At 42.9% G+C, this 22154-nt stretch overlaps 1 protein-coding gene across 3 annotated transcripts in view; it reads right to left on the reverse strand.

Annotated features, from left to right (window-relative positions):
• The window catches only part of LOC121081349 (transducin-like enhancer protein 4), a 98241-nt gene extending 76201 nt beyond the window's left edge, over positions 1-22040 (reverse strand). For 2 of the 3 annotated variants that reach the window (XM_040580294.1, XM_040580293.1), the window contains exons 1-4: positions 21166-22039; positions 20610-20707; positions 19461-19524; positions 18011-18055 (exon numbers count right to left, since the gene is read on the reverse strand). In XM_040580294.1, coding sequence (XP_040436228.1) covers positions 18011-18055; positions 19461-19524; positions 20610-20707; positions 21166-21210 — 252 coding nt within the window. In that variant the 5' untranslated portion in view covers positions 21211-22039. Of the gene's footprint in view, positions 1-18010; positions 18056-19460; positions 19525-20609; positions 20708-21165 lie in introns of all 3 variants that reach the window. The other variant, XM_040580295.1, reaches the window with a different exon arrangement.
• Positions 22041-22154: the final 114 nt, after the last annotated feature.

The following is a 22154-nucleotide window of genomic DNA, read 5'->3' on the forward strand; positions in this document are numbered from 1 at the left end:
AAGAAGACACATTTGCAAAGCAAATGCTAGGGCATTTGTAAGACATGAGTGCTTAACATGTTCAGGACATGTCCAAGACAGCTGGATAACACTAATTACATCTTGACGTTCAATTCATTTGAATGGCATTCCCGCATTAAAACTCCTGCCAGGACAGACTTGGAGTCAAGCAACACTAAATGGCATTTATCTTTAAATTACATCATCATTATTGAAGCTTTCAAATATCCTTCATTAAAGAGGGATTCCAACATAAAATACATTTTTAAAAAATGTGGTTTAAGAACATGCCATAAAAACAACAGGAGGCATGGAGCAAAGGAGAACTCTCCGGTTGGGAAACGCACATTTCATGAAACCTTTTCTAGTACTGTAACTCCCTGTGAGATCACACTTTGTTTGGAGAGGTACTATGAACTGCATTAATTTCAGACAAATGCTCAAGATGCACCATATGTTAAGTGCACTTTGCATCATACTGCACCTACAGACTTTAATAAAAACATCTAGAATGTGGAAGTATGTCAACTGTAAGCAAATGAAAGGGGTAAACAACTCTGTAGATTAACCATTCAATAATAACAACACCACATTTCTCCTTAAATGTGTTCTTACCATAAAAGGCATCAAACAGGATTCCTTCATGGAGTTGGTCCAATTTCACATCCATGACCCCCCTATAAAGATGACTGAGCCAGAAATATGGATTATGCACCCACCAATTATGTTGAATCTGCTCTTGAGATAGAGAGAAGGCTTTTGCTGTAGCTTCAGATGCACTTTAAATTGGCATAAAAACAGGCACTGAAGAGGCTCCCCCCTAACCCAGCTACTCCTGCTCACACCCCCCTCATACTGCTAGCATTTTTTGTGGCTATGTGGTGAACTAAGCAATAAACCTAACTAATCTAGTTAAAACCCAGCCCCACCCTCCAAAATTATCTTTTTTTTTTTAAATACAAGCCTCATCCCAGAACCCATTTTACCACAGGGTTAACCCAAATGTGGGATTCTTCCTTTCATTATCAATATCTTCTGCTCTCTTGAAGTGCACAGAAAACTTTATAGTCCCAGACACACAAAATCTCTATGCTGAGATTTTTTGTGAACACTCCTTCGAGTCAGAAAACAAGAGCACTGCTAAGAGATCAAACCACCCAGCAGCACTTCTGGCAAGCTGCTCATCTTGTTACAGATACCAGTAGTTCTCTGGGCATGAGAAGGCACTCCGTTTCACTTCCTCCACTACCCTGCAACCAAGGCAAATTGCTATCAACCACATTCTAAACTTTTCACCTCTTGGGTTAGCATAAAGATCTGGTTTAGCTGCCAGTTTCAACCAGTCTTGAGAGTCACCTGTTAGATCATCTGGTAAACCAAATCACCAAAACCCAATTGCACAGTTAATTAAAAACAATAAATAAATAAAAACTAGTGTACATTACTGGTGGATGTACTAGCTCAGTAGTGGTCAGATGAAGAAATTAAATGCTGTAGTCAAAACCATGAAAAAAGTACACTCATAAAACAATGTGGGTTTTTTTCAGTTACACCAGACAGCATGACAGACAGCAAAACCATATTTCCATGCCTGGATTTTTGTTTGGTTGGTTGGTTTTTTAATGGATCTCTGGCTTTTGGCCATGGAGTAATACTATGCTTTACCAAAATGCAGTCTCTGGGCTTGTTAATTTCATATTTAGTTTGCTAAATCTGTAATCTTACCACCCTTTTAATCAAAAAGGTTTCAGGCAAGCATTTATTTGAAGAACACTCATTCAAATCCTAACATTTTTAGCCACAAAAATACACAGAGGTTGTATCTGTTTTGGTTTATGAGAATATGTTTTTCAGAAACTATTATGATTATTTCTTTTCATTACAGCAGCTTCTCATGACAATTAGAGGTTTCGTTGTGCTATTCTGTTTGCATTAGAAGCTGCCAGAATACATGAAAGTTCAGTGATTTTAAGGTTTCCTATCTACTGACTGTTTGCAACTGTTTCGTGTAACATTGCTATCTCTTTTTTCACAAAGACAACAGAAAAAGCTGGGGTGACAAGGAAGGGAAATAGGTTTGATGACTGGTGGATAGCTCAGACTGTGTTTCATTTTTGTGAGCTTCAGTGAAGATAAAAGATTAAGTTGGAAAATATTAACCTTTAACATAAAGGGGAGGCAGTTCAAAATGACTTATTTCATTATTGAAATAAGTCAGTTTTCACTGCTGTAACATACCATGTTGTGAAGGTGAAAGCAAAGGAATAAGAAGTGAGAAAAAGTTTATTTTTTAACAGTCATTGACAAGGGATACAGTGAATTTACCATCACAAGAATAACTTCAGCTTATGAACACAAAACTGAAGTTGCCTTAAACTATCTGCAGAACTGCTCAAGAAGTTGGAGAAATACTCAGCACAGTAAAACCTTGCCGAATTCTCAGGATCTGAGCAAGTCTGTTCAATGGTGGTTAAAGCACACCTGTGAGTACTTCAGTCATGCTCTTGAACACCATCCACACGCACCAAAAAGCACTTTAACTCTGTACCTGTAAAAAAAGTTTTAAAAAAAGATGCCATTTTCTGCCAATGCAGCTCAAGCAACAAAATTACCCTTGATATCCACCACAGAACCTGTGTAGAGCTCATTTGATATGGTTGCATATTAGGCTTTCTCTGACTCTCCTGGCTAAGCTAGACTGTACACTGACAGATATCACAGTCTTGCTAAATTCACAGCTCTTCTGCCATCAAAATTGGCACTCTTCTGAGGAATGCTAACCAAGAAAGAATGCATGGCTAGAGAAAGTAACATTACCATCTAAATCCCACTGCCTCACCAAAGTGGAAAAGCACAGCAGTGTTTCACTGGAGAGCACCAGATATCAAACCTCCCTCCTATGTTATGCTGAAGGCAGCCCTCAGACTAGTACTTCTTTTCCAAAGTCCAACTTCCATCTATGCTTAAACTACATTTACAGCTTCTCACATCTGTGAGGTATTCAAATACTGAAGAGTGAAGACTCAACAAAAGCTGTGATCCTCATTCCTGAATATTAAGCTGGTTTGCCTAAACTTTTGACAATTCACATTGCCATTATGTACCTTCAGCCTCTGCAACAAAAATATCAAGAAAGAGCCTTGTACAGATTTGTTGTTTAATGGGCAGGTAGAAATTTAAATGAGGTTAAAAAGAGACTGGGAAACTAGCTACTTTAGATCTACACCAAAGAGCCTACCTCAGAATAATTCTGCACAGAATAGTTTAACAGTTCTGGTATTTTCCCTGACTTTACAATGTAATTGATTGTACCAGAGAATCAAGATCCTACCATGCTGCAGCCACCGCAAATACAGCAACTAGCATCACCTCTTGCGTTTGCCAAGGTCTGGGCATGCTGGAAGAAGGCAGGGGCATGCTACCACAAGGTAAGAGACTTTGTTCTGTTTTTTCAAAAAAAAAAAAAAAATCCCACCCACGTAAAGTAGTGTTACCCCATTTTCCAGATGGAGAATAGAGGCTGAGAAGGCAAGTTACCATGGGCAAACTTCCTTAATAAAAATCAAAGCATTGACTGCGTTTCCACTGAAAGGTACATCACCAGGGCACATTAATTGCAGCTGGGGTGGAAAAGACAGCAGAATTCACATGGGAGGCAAACGGAGGACAAAAGTGTCTTGGGAAAAAGCATCCTGCCCCAAGCATCTTATAATCTAGAAAGATAAACACAGCCACTTCTAAGTGACTCCCAGGTAATTAGATCTCACCTCCCATTTCTTAACATACCACTCTCCAAACACTTCTCTGTGGTAACGGTTATGCTTCAGGAAATAGCATTACTTCCAGTTCCCAGACAGAGAACTGAAGCACTGAAAGCCAGAGTTCAAGCCTGCAGAAGGTATGTAATGGAATAGCTAAAAACACCTAAGCAGACTAGACATGTATTTCAAGCAGAAAGTCAGCAACAGATAAATGCTTGGTAAGATTTTCAAGAATTCCTAGGCACAGGGGGCACCTACCCATACCTATAGGTATGTAAATGCACCTTTGCATCTTCAAAAAAAAAGTCACATCAAATATAAAGGCTGGAACACCACAAGAATTTAGGCACTAAAATCCCAAACTACAGCCTTCACCCCCTTACCTCCTCACTCAGGAATGATGCAGTGCTTAAGTCACCAGAAATGCACACAGTATCCATTTCCATCACTTGAGCTCCCCATTAACCCGGCTGAGCCCCCTTTCCAGACATGTTCAGAAGAGTCTTTGGATCGACAAAAACCAAACCCTTTGGAGTCCAGCTCACAATTAAGCCTTTCAAACACCCTCCCCCCCGCTGCAGCTCCCCCAGCTCAATGCTTCTCCACCCATATCCCCCAGGGAGCTGAGAACCACTGCCAGAATTATTCCCACATACATCACATTTTTTTAAAAAAACAACAAAACAACAAGATGGAGAACAGAGATGACTTCTATGTAACACCTTAGTGGCTGAAGAGTTTACTCGTGCATTATATACATAACTTTAATTCTTTCTTTTCTTCTCCTTACTACCTCCTAGGAGAACACCCTGTCTAACAGGCTTCTCTGAACTCTGGGAAGGAAATATTCCCAGTTCTTCCACTGGAGAAGGAAAGTCCCTTTTCCAGTCCCTGCTTAGAATCGCCACATGAAAAATGACCATGGGCTAAAGCATGTAAATGGGTTTGGGGCATGGACTGCAACCTAACTCAACTGCTTCCAGCTGGTTAGAGTTTCCAGAGCAACAGCACAGCACACCATCTCTCCTCTTTCAGCTCTACTGAACCATTAAGGGTCTCATGCATACCAGACAGCTTTCTGCTGGGTATCCTGGTCATTCTCCTGGGAGAGGAGAAACATGGGTCTTGCTAGTAGACAGAAAAGTAGCTGAACTGAGATGAACCAAGAGTGTTGCCTTCTCCAGCCTTTTTGTTTGTTTCTTATTTAAGAAAAATCCACACTGTGCTTACATTTTAAAATAAACTTTTGGAGAGATGTCACTCTCCAAAAAGTGATTCTTAGTCTACCGAGCCAAGGCAGCATGTCCCGGCAGCACCAGATTTGGCGCCTCAGCCTTCATGCAAGTGAGAGATTTAACACACACTCACAACCTCAACATTTCCCTCTGAGCTACCCTCAGGTATGTGCTGGAGTTCTTTGGCTATGTGCTGAATCACTTAATTCACCCCATGCACCACAAGAATCACTCTGCCCTCATTCAGCTGGCCCTGCAGCCTGGTGGTGCAAAAGCACCCACAGCATCGCTCCTGTCTCACTGCACACAGTGTCCAAAGCAGCTTGTCCAAGGTCTCACAGGAAGCCTTTGACAGCATAGTCCAGAAACTTGCACCTGAATCCCCCCAGCCCCAGACCTTGGCAGCTACACCTCATCCACCTGGGAGTTTTCTGCTTTGCTTCACATTAATACAATGAGGTGTTTCCTGTGTCTACAGACTTTCAGGCTTTCCAGGTTCTATCACAGGCTTAAACAAATCTCATGACCCTTAATACAGTGCATACTTACACCAGCATTTTTCTTTAAAAATGTGTAAATTAAGATTATCCCAAGATTCTTCTCACACCCACAAAAAAAGACTTGTTAAAAATCAATGCTTTAGAAAAAAAACACACCCAAGTTCACGGCAGAAAACAGAGCTAAGTAAAAAGCAACTAAACAAAGGACAACATATCATCATTTTGTACATTTGCAAGGCTTATATGTCCATTTGGCTGAAGACATATTCAACAAAATGTTGCATATGCAATGAATCTGGACATTTGTATCTGCAAAGTCTTACATCTTTCAGATGTACGTAGGTTTTGAAAGCAACAGCAAAGCTGCTAATGTTAGTTTGCTGAGCATCTTGTATACATGTTTGAAAACTCATCTTTTCAAAGTTGAAGAAACCTACAACCCCAGAAAAAACACACCCCACATGTGTGCTTATGCGGGCTCTATTTTTGTACAATCTTGCGTTGATGTTGCTCTTTACATCTCTATCTACATGATCAAATCTAAGAACAATTGTCATTCTCAGTAAAATGTGGGTTTAGAAAAAATGGCAGAAACAAGCCATTTCCAGAAATTTCCAGGATGCCACAGACACAGATTTGTAAGACTTTCTCTTATGCTGCCAACAAGTGAAATAGGATGAATGTTTTGGTGTCACCAGTCTGCAGAGACAAACAACAGAACATTATGAGGGGAAAAGAAGTGTTTTGTAGAGATGCACAGAAAATGTCTTCCTCCTCATGTTGTCCATGCTAAAGACATATTATTAGCTTTTTTTTTTCCTTAACAGATGTCTCTAGAAGCACATGGAAGAGGAGAGATGCAAAGGAAGCACAACATCACTATCGAATGAATTAAACCAAGAGCTTATACATGATTTTCAAGAGTAACCTCCATATTCACATACTGACAAATACATAACAAGTAACTGACATAAAAAGCCCTCTGATATTTGGAGAAGTTGGTGCCTCTTCCACCAAGTGTTTTAGAGCAACAAATAAGCAAAACCTCTCATCAATGCTTGAATTTTTTTGTTGTTGCAGTTGTTGCTTAGGTCAAGACTGCAAAAGAAAACATACAGTTTGTCCCCACACATCAAGAAGTACTGATAAAACCTGCAAATAAACAACATGGTCAGGCTGCAACAGTTTTCTGCAACAAGGACAGAAAGCCTACTGGTTAAACTGAATATAAGAATACACAATCTATCCTTTGTTAACACACTGACACAAACATACGGGTTATATTTTATGCACAAAGTCTTTCCAATCTTCTTGTGTTATTCAAACACTATGGACTGATATTTTAAGAAGAGGCACCCACTTTGTATCTGGTCACATGCTTTATAAAATTACAGAAAGCAGACAGTAGTGGTGTTGTAGCTGACTCTCTTTTACACACCAGCACAGTGCCATCTTTCAAAGGGGGCACTGTGTAAGTGGATGGTTGTCATACAGAGTGAATGGTACTGCCGGGAAATAGGAGATGTGAGAAGAAAACCAATTAATGAGCTTCCTCCAATCATTCCTTGTTCTCTGCCTCCTCCCTCTAACCAAAAATCCAGTGTGTTTTCTCTTTGGTTTCCTTCTCCAAATGTTATCACAAGACCAGCCCCCTCCATTTCCAACTTCCACCTCCACATCCAAACAATAAGAGTAGCAGGCAGGAGGACAACTCAAGTATCTTTAGCATTACCTCCTGGAAACCTCTGGAGCATAAGAACAAAGAAAATCCCACAGCAGTTAAGGCACTGCTGGACCTCGTGACACAGCAGACAAGGGTTTGGAAGGGGCCCTCTTCCCTCCACAGCAAATACATATTCATTTAATATTCTGTGACTCTCTAGAGCCTCTCATCTAATAATGGATGTTAACAAATTAAAACTTAAATCACTCTCTGTCGCGTAAGTATCATCACCACTTCAGCGAGGGAGACAGAGGCACAGAAATGTTAAGAGACTGTCACAAAGTGCCGCAGGGTGTAAGCTTGCAGTCAGAGAAACCACAACTGACAATGTCACATGCTTTAAATTAAAAATGGCCTCTTCCCCAGACCCAAGGCAGTCAAGCCCCTGGGTAGGCTCCTGCAGGTATCCAGAGCAGGAAACAGAGCAGGTACCAACGCTGACTTTTCGCTGCAAACCCACGGTGCTTCACCAAGGATAGGTATCACGCTCACGCCCCTTCATCCTGCCATTGCAACAGAAACCCAGCAGAGCCCCACATCCCTCTCAAAGCCAAAACCACAACATAGCTTGGCTCAGCTGCTCAATTCAAATGCCCATGTGGAACCCATGCTGCCACCTCAAGCAGCCAGATGGCGGCTGGTCCACCTCAGCCCTAGCGCAGCACCTCCCAAAGCAGGCAGGAAGCCGTGCAGAGACACTGCCGGAGCTACGGACAGAAACCAGTCCCTGCGCAGACCGCAGCCACGCAGCTTTCATGAAAACACACACACAAGCATTGCCAGGTCCAATCATGGCTCCTTCCCCAAGCCTCAGGCAGGCTGCACTACAGTGCTTTTGTTTCCCTTGCACTTGTTAATAGGACAACTTAACAGGAAAACACCACTGTGTTCTCAAAACAAAGTCTAGAAGTGTTTCAGCTGTGAGGAATGGCTGAAAACTCCTTATTCATCCTGTGAAAGGTTAGAAATAAGAAAAAGTGGTTGTCCCAGATAAAAATTTTCCTCAATGATTGCTCCACTTTCCCCATGGCTTTAAAAAGTAAAATTTGAATCAAATGCTAAATAGGAGTAACAGGTTGACCATTGAACAGAAGTTAATAAGACACACAGGTTAACCAGATATCCAAATATTTTAACCTGGAAGCCCTCAGTTAGCTGCCTGTGTTATAAAGGACAAGTAAAAATGAAGTGCCCCCTCTCCCACCAAAAAACAAAGAGACAGGAGAAAGAAAAAGAGCAATCAAAACGCCACCTTCTCCCTCAGCCCCCACCTACAACCACACTCAAAGTTGCCTTATGATTAATTTTAAATAATGCTGTCATGTTAACATGGTAAATGACAGCTTCAGCCATTAAGCAACTGTCAAGAAGAACATCCTGTAACCCAGACTTTCCAAACACTGAGATCTACGCACCATCACACAAGCCTGCTCTGAGCCACTGCAAGGGAGGGCCTGAGGATCCCACCACTGCGCCAGCTCAGTGGGCTTCAGTTACCTTCTCTTCCCTTATCTCCTGCTAAGCCTGTCATTGTAGCCCCATGGATATCCCATAATGGGTTTTGAGGAAGCTCTCTGCCTTGAGGACACAACAGACCCTGACTAGACCTTCTCGCTGTGGTTCTTGGGTTTAAACTTGTCAGCATTAAATTTCAATAGCATCTGCCATCACTGCCCACAGCTACCACAATGTTTTATTAAGTATTTGCAGAGCATGTCTTGGCCTTCCTGCGTTTTGGTTTGTTGATTTTGGGTTCAAAGTCAGGAAAGACAACAGGAAAGGGGCCCCTTTGCTTTCCAAAGTACTCTTCTGCCATAGTAAATCTGCATCACTAGCTACACCTGTAGTTGAAACCCAGGTGATGTCTCAGCAACAGCCTCACCATGCCCTCTACACAGTGCTACTCAGTCCTAAGGGCAATCATTTCTCTCCAGGGTAAACCAGGATGGGGTCACAGACAGGTTTTCACATTCCCAAATTCTGCAGCCAAGACACTAAGAGAAGCCACGCACATAAGCAGACAAGAGTAAATACAAGAGAAGTTTATTGTATTTAAGATGGGATAAAGAGCAGCTTTTAAAAAATTAATGCTCTCAGTGATCACACACAACATGCACACAGTACACGACATGACACATGCCAAACAAAATCTAGTGGCAGGACCTATTGTTATGCAGATTCTTTATAGCACGAAGAGGACAGATTTTGACTTCTGCTCAACTGTGAGATGCTCTGCTGAGGTTTTTAAACAAACACAAGAAAAAAGAAAAGCATACATTCTTATTGCCAATGTTCAACATCCAAAACATAACAGCGAAAAGTTTTCCTCCTTTGAAGAAGTTGAATCCCTTCCAGCAAATGTCAGAAATCTCTGGCAGTGTAAGATCCTGCAAAGAAAGCATTTAAGTAGACCAAAAGACAGAGGCCACTCAAAACTGTGTCCTGTGTTTCCTCTTCTTCTAACACATAAAGGGGAATTACCACCAGCATATCTGTGCCATTTTACAATATATAATTCAGAAAAAAACCCTATGATATATAATCCAAAAAACTTAAGAAGCAATTCCAGAAATTATTATTATTATTTAGGAGAGTACAGTTCATGCATTTTCCGAGAATAGGAAATTATGACAAAAGTTGCCAGCTCTATTTCATATCCAGCTCCCTTGACTTCATCATGAATCTTGGGATTTTTCACTCCTTACTTGCAAAAAACAATTATAGAAGAATACTGGAGGAAAAACTAAGAAGCACAAGCCAAGCACAGTCTGACAGCTTAAAATTAAAATGGAAATAAAAATACCCCCAAATGTATTACTTTTATCTCATGATTAATTTTAAGCCAATCTCATGATTTTCTGGGGATGGGCATGATTTAACATCCGGCACTGGCAATACAGCATACCATACAAATACATAACCATAAAGAGACCAATTCAGGTTTACTGCTGGGACTATAACTTCCACTTGCCTGACATTTGCACATTTAAACGTCTTAGCCATAACACCACAGTGTTCAATACCAGAGCATTACGTACCTGTCCTGGGCTAGGAAAGATGATTCCTTATGTTTATGTCTAAATGCTACCCACGCAGGCAACAAAGCACTGTTTAGAGTTCTATTTACTATTTGTGACATATTTCAGTTATATTTAAAAAGCACTATTAAAAAAAACAAAAAAACCCCAAAAACTTATGTACATCAGCTTCTGACATCGTGCCAGAATGCTTCTGCTACGGTGAACTACAGAGCTTGTTCCACCACAAAGAGGAACAGTATCAAGGAAAAAAATTCACAGAAGTAGTACTTCAAGGTACCAGTGGAATTGTAAAAATATCATCTTGAACAAAGACAAAACCTTTAAAAACATACAGATAAAAAGAGACACAAATAAATACTCTCAAAACCAGTTCGTATTTTTGTATTTTAAAATAAAGATTAATTTTTAATTCAAACATTGTATTTCCTTCATAGAATTGCATTTCTCAAGTATAGATAGGTTCAGCTTAAAGTATACTGTCATCTGTTAGTTAATACAAGTATGGGTTTATACAGCCTGTGTTTCACGTCCCCATCTTTGTTCTGCTCCTGCAGTGCCTTCTGGCTAAATAGGTTTTTTCAAAGTCAGTAGTAACAGATATGCTTGATCTGCAGACAGCAAAAGTGACTTCCGTAACAATTATAATGGCACTGTTCACAAACTGGCCCACATCTGTGATGAACTCAGTTCTCTATTAGCTCCACAAATAGTACATCACATCTCATTAAAGAAAAGGAAAAAAAAAAAAAAGAAAGAAAAAAAGTAAGCCCAGTTTGAGGACTCTGGATTCTCAATGTTTGACAGCCTTGGTGTTAAAAGTCACAAATTCTGTTTCCCAGCTTTAATGCACCAAGTCCACAACATATACTGTAGTTGGCCTGTGTAAGCACCCCTTCCCTTTTTGTGACCTAAACCAAAATCAGAATCCCTGCCTCCAGGAGCTTACAATGGCAATTATTTCACATGCCTGAATCTTTATGTTTTAAGTTATTTCAGTTGCCAAGCCAAGCAGCCAAACATTTTCAAGCCAGATTTACAATCGCCTCTGCAGCCTTAATTCTACTTTCATAATGTCTATTTTGTGCACTGAAAGAGGTCCTCTAGGAAAACTGGTAATGAGATCAGTGAGTGTATAACTAAAACCTGCACCACAATGCACATACACAATCGGGCAGGATCAAGCTTACACAAATGCTGTAAAGCTTGGGCATCCCAGCATCCTGATATCCACTTTGAAACCCATCTGCTAATTAATGTTTTTTTCCTGTGCTGAATGACCTCAGCACTTCTTTTTTGCCCCCAAAAGGAAGGCAAGTCTCATCACACCAAATGGTGCACTACTACTATATACAAAATGGTGACACAGCTTCCCTCTCCTGGTGGGTACTAAGTTCTGACTGTTCAGCAGGAGCCCTATGGCAGAGTTGTATTTCCAGCCACACTGGCTGACCCAAAGAGCTGGAGGTGGGCTTCCCGCTGCTGCCCAAAAGCAGCTGGGGGTTCTCACTAGAAAGGTGTCCCTTTTGGCAAGTTTCTTGCATTTATAAAAAAAAAAAAGAAAAAAGCAAAATTTTTTTATAGGGAAAAGTGTTAGGCAACCCTAACTACAGGGTCATCACTGCCCCCCTCTGTAATTACAAGTGAGCCCATAAACTGACACCATCAGTGAGACAGCATCACAGCAATTAGCATCTTTCAAAGACAGAAAAATGCTTTTATGTGTAAGCACTGTAGAGCACAGCCTTTTGCCAGTGAAAACAGAGCATATGTCTTAATTTAAAATTTGCTCAGCATGTTTTGTGCTACTTCCTGTGTCTTAAGCATCTGTCTGAACTGCCAAAACAAGTGGGAGAGAATGACGCTTTCCTTTGCCTATAAACAGCAAAAACAGGGTGAAATGCAAGTTCTTCTCCTCATGCAAGTTATTCCGCAATTGCGGGGGAAAGGTTATTTCAACAGTAACTTGTGGAGATGTGGAAACAACAAACTTTCAGTAATTAACAGGATCTCTCCACAGAAAGGCTGTCTAACATCTGTATCATGAGGAAAAGAAAGCACAGACTCTTGTTTCAGAACTTAGCAGCTATTATCAAGTAAAAAGCTTCTGGTTTAACTGCAGAGTAATAAATTTTCTAACTTTTCACAATCTTCTAAGCTTTTCTGCTGGCTTCAGAGGCTAAATAACCTAAAACTGGGACAAACAAGCCTCAGCTGTCAAACTGATTTGACAGCCTATTTTTTACATTTTGCGACTTTGATGGAAAAGCCACTTGTTTTTCTCTTCCTCCTTAATAGTCCTGTGTGAGCTGCAGTCTTCAAGATTTTACTTCTAATCTCTCTCATTTTGAAGTTTTCCAGTTCAGTTCTGACTACCCACTGCCTGTATCTCTATTAAACCTTTCCTACTGTTTATAATGGAGAACAAATTCAGTTGGTATAATTTTAGCTGGCTCTCCAGGTATTCTTCAAATGGAAGACAATACACACTCAACTACTGAATGTGTTAAAAATAAAAAGTGCACATATGTATGCACACACATTCATGCTGAGCCCAGACCACTACCAAAAAAAAAAGGGGGGGGGGGGGGGGGGGGGGGAACAAGGACTATTTTTCCGTTACACAGGTAGTGCATATACAAACCACTTCTCTGTGATATATGCATTTTATGGCCATGAAGATGAAAAATGCTCAAAACTCAGCCCTAAATTAAACAAATTGATTCTCATCTTTACCCCTTTACCAAAATAATTTACTAGGGCTTAAGAAGCCAGCAGACTCAAGGCTGGGGTGTCATACAGCCCATACATTAACTGAGTAAGCAATAAATCTCCCCTTACTCTCCACACTACTTTCTTAAATAGCTCACTGTAAAGCCCCAACCTAATTAAAAACAGCTTTCTTGGCAACAGTGCCCTTGATTTCACTTATTTACACATTAACTGCAGCCTCCGTTTGGCCAATCCAGTCTATTCCGTGTACCACGCAGGGCCTTTTATCTGCCCTGGACAGCATTTTCTCCAGCAGATGAAGTAGATGCCAATTGATTTGCTGTCGAGCATGGTAAATTAATAGCAACAAATTGCTGAGGGCCCCATCTCGCTGCTCCACCATGCTTCGGCAGTTTTGCTTTATTTGCTCCATGATGGGCAGCAGTCAGGCCTCTTCAAGTCAATTTCTTCTTAACAACCTGCAATACTTTTCAATGGTGAAAATAGAGCCGTTCCTTGTAAGTCAGAAATCAATATCCTATTGCCCTTAGAAAATGCTAAACAAGCAGTATTGGCAATCCACTTGGTACTAGAGGGTATCAGATATAATGCAAATCCATACTGCTTCCCTCCTCGCAGTTATTACAGTTTGCTAAAAGGTTCCTAATGCCATTTATCATCATTTACCATCGACTACTGCAGCTATGATTATGATATCCTATCAGCTAGCAGAGCCCTTTCATTTCTATCCAATTAATATTTTAGCAGCACTCAAATGGTTGTTGCCCAAGTCTTGTAATAAAATTTACATGGATTGCACGATTTTTTTATTTTTTTTACTGTGATCTTAAAAAGTAATTTCATTTATTTTTTAATACAAGCTTCTTAAAAGACCTGAATTTTCTTTCAAAAATGCTGAAATCCAACATTCTAGCATGTGAATTAGTTCAAAGACAGAGTACTAACCAAAAAGACCGACTCAGAATTTATCTATTGCCATCGCCAAAAAGCATAACTGAAGTAAAAAGTAAATGCTGTATCCTATTTATGCCTTCCATCAGTTCCATTCACAAATATCTGTTGTCTCTAGCCAAATACAGACACTTATTTTAAGCAATACTTAGAATTCTGAATTAAAACCTTCAGCAACCATATTTGATTACAGCAATTCAAAGAAACATAACATTAAACCAGCATAATTTCAGAAATTAAACCAAATGACCACACCAAGTAGCAATAGTATATTAGAAAAACAGCAGCACATCAACTGTTCATTCATAAATCGGCTGAGCCTCTTAAAAACAAATTTTAAAAAAGCAACTTAGTAAGAAATGGGCATCTTCAGACCACACCCAAAACATTCATATTCATGCAAATATTGAAATTTTAAACTGCAGGGAAATACCTGTTCATACTGCAACCCAAAAAACCCCCAAGTCAATGCCTTTTTTTTTTTTTTCCCCCGGAATGCGTATTTTGAAGCTCTATTGATCCTAGTACAGAAATACCAAAAATTAGCTTAGCGTTTTAGGCTATAACACTACATGTCACAACATACCCCATACTTGTCTGTAAAAAAAAATACAATTGACTAATTCTACCAGCCTAATGCTATTTACTCAGTTACCAAAATTTAAATTAATTATGTTCTCAAACATAATTGTTAAAAATTGGCAACATTATGCAGGCTTAATTAAGATTAAATCCAATTTACTAAATGTACTTTAATTGGTACTAATTACATTAGCTTTCCTTTCAGAATGACAAATTCCCCATAGGTTTCACTTTAATAGTCTTCTATCAAAATCAACACAGGATGACTGATGATGAGCATCACATGAGGGGTAGGAAAAAAGAGATGCTCTTCCCTCCTTCTCCCCCTCACCAGACACACAGGCACACTCACTACTGCTGCTCTCTGCACGTTTATCCTTTTATCAATTTGCTAAGTCACAGAGTCATGACTCCATCACAGCCATCATTTTCTGTTCCAGTGAAAAATTTCTCAAAAATAAATACTCTGTGGCTGGGAGCAGCCAAGAAGAACAGAAGCTTTAAAAGAAAAATACACAAAGGTTTCAAATATCAGGGCCACCAATTACTAGGGTACTTCCAAGGACTCCAGGGAGTCCTGCTCTTGAACCCTTTGAGACGCAAATCTAATAAGTGAATAAGCCTAACCTGATCTTGAGAACTAGGCCCAATTACGCCGAAGGGCAACTTCACTGCATTATTGCCTGCTTTCCATTACAAGGGCATCCAGTGAGTACATCTGGAAAAGAACCTGAGAGGAACCAAGGCTGTCTGCCCAGAAAAACAAATAAAGACAGATATGCCTCTGTGCTACAGTGAAAAAAAGAAAGAAAATATAATAAGTAGGTGGTTTGCAGGGCTGTCTGTATTTCATAATGTGATAAACTGCCCTCAGGATTTTTGATATGATTGAATTTAGAAAGCACGGGGGGAGGGGGGGGGGCAGGGTGGAGAGAAAAAACGGTGAATTGCTCAATTTCAGCTGAGTAAAATTTGAAGATGGAAGAGAAGGGAATTTAAGGTGGAAGACTAAAGAAGCTTTGCACACACCAAATGAAACAATCAGCACTGTCTATATAATATACCAAATTGGACCCTAACGCTGTGATCATAAAGCAAGATAGGAAATAATATGCAACTGCTGAAGCAAGAGGAAAAAGGGGGGAAAAAAAACCCCAAACACTATGTCAATAGAAGGGGAGACATAAGATACAAAATTTATATCAGATTTAAGAACGATAGCAAGGAAGTTCCTTAGCTGAAGGTAATTTGAATCAATATCTGACAAAATTGTGTTTTGCATGAGAGTACAATATTTAAAGTACTAATTTGAACAGACTGAACAGTAATGGAAAAAAGTGTTTAATTAAACCCCAGTCCTTTGTAATCCCACACTTAGCGGTAACTAAGTATTATTTCTCCAGAATATCACTGACTACTCCATGGCCATAACTGTATACAATTTCGCAAGTAAAGCATTTAGAAATTAAAAGTTAGAAGGGCTTTTGCTGTGGGTTTTTTCCCCCTGCTTAGAACAACTTAATTACACATTGCCCTTGTAAGCAAATTCTGTCCCACAGAATTTTGTGCAGTCAGTGTAGGTCTACATATAACTAACTGCTGTAAAACCAGGGTACACAGAAATATGAACAAGTCTGACTGCATTGCTTGCTTTCAAACAGCTCTAAGAATTTGCTGTGCCGGTGGCCCGTAAGCAGTTTGGTCTTTGTGAATCATTTCCATACCTACTACTTTACTGACTGGGGGAGGCGGGGTTCTTTTGGGTTTTGTGTGTGTTTTTCTTTTTTTAAATGGGACCTAAACCCATCTGGCTATTCATTTGAGAACACACTCAACACCTCTGAGAGGCAGTGTCTGGTCTTTCCACCTGCACCCGTGACCTGAATCAGGTCCAGAGAGTCACCACATACATGTGATCTGATCAGCAGCAAGCACAGCCTTTTTCACTCAACCATTTGTTAAACACACTTGTTGAGTCTTCACGATACCTGCAAGGAGGACATCTGAATTTATATATACCTGTAAAGTAACATGTACGTACAAGGTTTCATAAGTTTGGAACTGCAGATGGCAAAACACTTTGAGGCAGCAAATCCCACTGTCTTTGTATGCCATGCAGTGCAAATGGCCCTAATCAGTACTGTGGCACTGTGATGCTAATGGAATACGAAATATAATAAATAATACAAAAAAACATTTGACTTGTATGTCTGCTCTCAACAAGATAAAGAAATCCTATTTCCACAACCCAGAGAAGTTCTAAATCCCTAACTGTGAACAGAAATGTGTACAAACCAATCTTCAGATGGTCTTTCTTCTCCCATCCAACCATTTCCTTATTTCTGCTGCTTACACTCCCCAACAACCCTGGCAAATTGCTCAACCATTTGCTAAAATGAGTTGTCAGTATTAAACTCCACCATATAAAACTTTCCTCACTGGAAAATTCATTCTCCTCTAGAGAAAGTTAAAAACACCTATTATTGAATAAGAAATTCTGGTTTATACTACCTGCTCCATCCGACTAATCTCCTGCTAATCTTGGCCTAAGTGCTAGACTTCAAGGCATGAAACCGACAGCCGCCCTCCAGTACCTAAAGGGGGCCTACAAGAAGCCCAGAGAGCGATTTTTTACAAGGGCACACAGTGAAAGGACAAGAGGGAATGGCTTTAAACAGAAAGAAGGCAGATTTAGTTTAGATATTAGGAAGAAATTCTTTTACTGTGAGGATGGTGAGACACCCGAACAGGTAGCCCTGAGGAGCTGAGGATGACCCCTCCCTGGCAGTGTTCAGGGCCAGGCTGTACAGGGCTTTGAGCAACCTTCTCTTAGTGGAAGATGTCCCTGCCCATGGCAGGGATGTTGGAAGTAGATGGGTCTTTAAGGTCCCTTCCAACCCAAACCATTTTATGATTCTACACTAACACAGAAAGCTCATTTATTCCTTTATGCCTGAGGTTCTAAGACACTGGTTTTGGGCTAAGGTCCCTAAGGGAAACAGGAACATGGCTGTACATCAATTGCTTTTGCAGCTCCAGTTTAAATCAGTTCAGGTTAACAGAAGAGAACAGTCTTTTCAACACATAAATACAACGCCCTCGACATCTGATATGCATTTGTGCTGTAACTATCATCCCAAAAAGTAAAGCCCAAAGGTTCAAGGTCAGACAGATCTGAAGGTACAACCCATATACCCATCCCTAATGACATACAACCTCCCCGTGCAGAACAGGACCGCTTGCACATACGGAAACTGCATGTGGCAAGTCAACCGAGTAATGTACAACTGGTAGCTGAGACCACAACCTACACAGAGCCCATATACCATACACAAGATGGAACTTTCAGGGCCAGGTTAAGTACGAAAAATTTTCCAATGCACTCAAGCATGCAATTAAAGCAAGTCACACACAACAGACATTCATTTTAAAACTGATGGGAAAAATTACACAGAGCATTCTTACACAAAACAAATTATCTACCTACCTGTTTATGCATCTCTATATTCAGCCCATAGGACATCTCATAGTACTAAGAAAGAAGAAAATTCCTCTGTTAGACCTTGCAATCGTGAAAACTATTCCAAAATTCACTTTGACTCAAATGTCATCTGTACAAAGACATACAGACTAAAACACTTATTGGCCTTGAAGAGCTGGAATTAGAAAGAGCATTTTACAGCAACCTTTTTTTATTTTCTTTTTTTGGGCTTTTTTGCTTTATCTACATTGTTTCCTGTCAAATTTACAAAGAACAGCCAAAACACAAGGAAAAAACAGACAACAAAAAAAATCACAAAAAGTAATCACAACAACAGTTAAAGATTAGAAGCAGAAAAAAGCCACACAGAAAATGCTCAGAATTGTATTCCTTAGCACACCAAAAAAAAAAACCCACCTGAAGTGCTTGAAGCCAGACACACATATAAATCAGTGATGTCTAACAGACAGGTTATTCAGTATTTTAAATAAAAAACACAAAGAAGCTGCAATTAAATAGCAGGCATGCAAAAAAATGAAAGAGCATGGCAATTCAGAGCCAAAGCAGATACACCGATCTAAGTATGCCCTGTTGTGCCCAAGTACTGCAAGGAAAACTCAGTTCAGTCTGTAGCGTTAGTACCAAACAATCTCCAAGACTTAGGCATATTGGGCGACTTAGGCATATAAGGCATGAGAAAGGCAACTGTGAGCCTTAATGTTTGCTTGTGCTCTTGGTTAAGAGCTTTTCAAGGTTATTTACTCGTTCTGTGAATACAAAAATTGTTATTTGTCATGTACACATGGGACACAGCTAATCCTTCATTGATGTACAAGAGAACAGAGAGCAAGAGCTCCTCTGGAGTTACCATGATCCATCACGCAATTATGTATTTAGAGATGTCTTTCTATGCATGTTACTTAACCAGGCAGACCACAGCCACTGAGGAAATCCCTTTCACAGCTGACAACCCTGCCATCCTGAATTCAGTGAAACAATGAACCAGCTGCCCAGGTGCAACAGTTCTTCTAGGAAGCAGGCTTTGAGTTTGTATGCATATATGTCTAATTTTTGCTTATTCCCATCACATTAAGAATGTTATCCCAAACCATTTTACAGAGATCATTGGGAGAAGTCAGCAAAGTGAAAACATCATCCCCAGGTACGCTATGGAAGTTGTACACAGCTTTAAAGAGCTGACAAGTAATCCGCTAGCATTTGGAAGAAATATCCCCAATTACTTCAAAGGTTAAAAAGGAGGTTTTGCACAGAACCTAACCACTGCAAACAAGTTAAAATTCCCTGAAATTAAGGATTTATAATGGAAGCACTGAAGTCACCTCAACAACAGCACTGCTACTATAATCTTGCTGTTCGCCTCCAGCAACCCGAATGTATTTCGGTCTCTGTGTACCAAGCTAATGGACATTTTGAATTTGTTACGCAGCTTGCTTACCATGACATAATGCCGCTGCATCTCTGTCTTCTCACTGGCCAGTTTTTCACATTCTAGCTTTAAACTGTTCAAGACATAAAAAGGAAAAAGCATGGACACTTCATAGCACAAAACTGGCATTCTTCTGAGCACAGGTTACTCCCCTTTTCAAGCATTTCTCCAACACAGGGATAGAAATGTGTATTCCAGCTCTTGCTTGGGAGTTCAGGGTGGGGTTTGTAATTTTCTTCCTTCGAGAGATACTTTGCAACATCCTCATCTCCTAAGTGAACTGCACGCAGTATACAGGAGAGTATTTTTCTCTGACAAACTGGTTGACAAGAAGCAGCACGGGGGGGTTCATACCTGTGACACTTAAGCTTGAGAAGCCACTTACAAATCCACAATTTGGTTTTCACAGTTTTTATTTAGATGAGTTTCAGAAACACCTCTTCCTTTCACTGAACCCACAAAGGAATGAAACACTTATCACAACTCCAAGGAGCAAAAAGTTGCTGGATTTTACTATTTATTTTTTTTTGTCTGTGCTGCTACTGATGATAGAACTGCAAGGAAAATACTGCAGGTAATTTTTTTTAAGGAATACCATGGTAAACATGAACACCTCCGCCGGTTTTTTTGTTTGTTTTCAGAAGCCCACTAGGCAATCCTGGCAGAATTCACTTGTCACTTTGAGGACACAGCGCTCTTCCACCTAAGGATAATGAAATAGCTCGCCGCCTCACTTCCAGGTTATCAGCACTTGACATGTCAATGAAAGGCGCGAGGGGGCCGAGCCAAGACAAGATGTGCGTCCTGAGCGGCATTTTGAAGAAAAGCAGAAGACGAGCGCAGCCAGCCACATATTTGTCCATCAACCCCACCCCACCCACTCAAAAAAAATCCAACAACAAAAAAACCCACCACAAGCCGTACAAACTGGAGCGTGGGGAAAGCAAGAAAAAACGCTGGCACCGCTCGGTTCGGGGCCCCGACAGCCCCTCGCCCCGCGGGCCGGTAGTGGCGGCGGGATGCGGCGGGTGGCCCGGGTGCGTCCGCCCCGCGCCCGCGCTCCGCTGGGCTGTCCCGGCGACCCCCCCCCCCCCCTTAGGCACCGGCGGTGGAAAGCGGCGAGAAGCGAGCCCGCTCGTGGAAAGTAGACAGCGTTACCTGTGGTACTGAGCCTGCAAAAACTGAAACTCCTCCTTAATCCGATCGCAGGACTCGGAAATGGTGAATTTAAAGGGCTGCGCTGGCTGGTGAGGAGCCTGCAAGCAAGCAACGGCAGGTCTTTTAATCGCCCCTGTCGCTCGCCCGCCTGCCCGCGGCTCCCGCCGCCCTCCCGCTCTCCATCCCCCGCCGCGGCCATCGCTCCCGGGCTCCGCGGAGGCGCAGCCGCCGGACCCCCACCCGCCCGGAGGTAGCGGCGCGATGCCCGAAGCGCCCCGGGCTGCCGCCCCGACGGGGCTGACGGTGGTGCGCCGCCGCCGCGGGGGGAGGCGTCGCCCGCTCAGCACCCCCCGCACCGGCCGCAGCCGCCGGACGCGTGGTGGGCGCCGGGCCTGCCCCGCACCGGGCCGGCCCCGCACCGGGCGGGGGCAACTCGGAGGAGCCAACCCCGGCGCGGGGCGGCGGCAGCGGCGCGGCGGACAACAATAAGAAAATGGCTACAACTCCGCGGTGCCCTCGCCGGAGCGCTGCCCGCGGGGCTGCCGCCGCCACTCACCGGGTGCCGGGTCTGCGGGTACATCTTGCTCAGGTCGCGGATCATCCACGCCGCTTCGGGGGGCGCTGGCGGCCGGAGCGGCGGGGATCAGGGCTGCAGGCGCGGCGGCAGCGACGGTGGGCAGGGACGCCCCGGCCCCGCCGCCCCGGGGCTGGCGGGGTACCGCCGGCAGCAGCGAGGCGCGGCGGCGACGTCCGCGGCGCGCGGGGGCCGCTGCCACATCCCCCGGGGGCGGTCAGCGGGCGGCGCCGACCGGCTCTCCCGAGCGCCGGCGCTCCGCGGGCTCCGGCGGGCTGCGACCCCCGTGCGGCGGCGGGCGAGGAGGAGGCGGAGGAGGGCGGGGAAAGCCCCTTCGCCGGCGCCGGTGCGCGCTCCGCCAGAGATCCCCGCCGGCAGTTTTCTCCCCTTCTGCAAAACTTTTACTGCTGCCGCGGCTCTCCCGGCGCCGAGCGGAGCGGGGCGCCCCGGCGGGGAGGCGGCTGGGGCGAGCGGGCGGACGGCTGCCCTGCGGGGCGCTGCCGCCGCGGAGGTGCGGTGCGATGCCCTTTTGTGTGGTGGGGCCGGTCCTCGCTCCTACCGACCGGACCGCATCTCCTCCGCCAGCGCTGCGCGCTGTTTGTTCTTTTTGGTTGTTCTGGGTTGTTTTGGCTTTTTTTTAATTAGAAAAAAAATCAAAAAGAGAGCGCGGAAGATGAAGGAGCAGACGCGGTCCGGGCTGATTTATTTACGTCTTTTTGTTTTCTTTTTTTCCCCTCCTCGCCTTTCGAAACTCTGGGAAGTGGCGGCGGCAGCGGCGGCGCCGCGCGGAGCAAAACGGCGCCCCGCGCCCGGCTCGGCTCTGCGACTCGACTCGGCTCGGCCCTGCCCGGCCCGGCCCAGCCCAGCCCTGCCCAGCCCAGCCCAGCCTGGCCCGCCGCCGCCGCCGCTCCTCCGCGCCGCTCCCACAGCACGCTCTGGCGCGGTGACTCCTTTGACCAAATTTAGCGGCG

The sequence above is a fragment of the Falco naumanni genome, chromosome Z (genome assembly GCF_017639655.2).
Source record: "Falco naumanni isolate bFalNau1 chromosome Z, bFalNau1.pat, whole genome shotgun sequence".
Lineage (NCBI taxonomy): Eukaryota > Metazoa > Chordata > Aves > Falconiformes > Falconidae > Falco > Falco naumanni.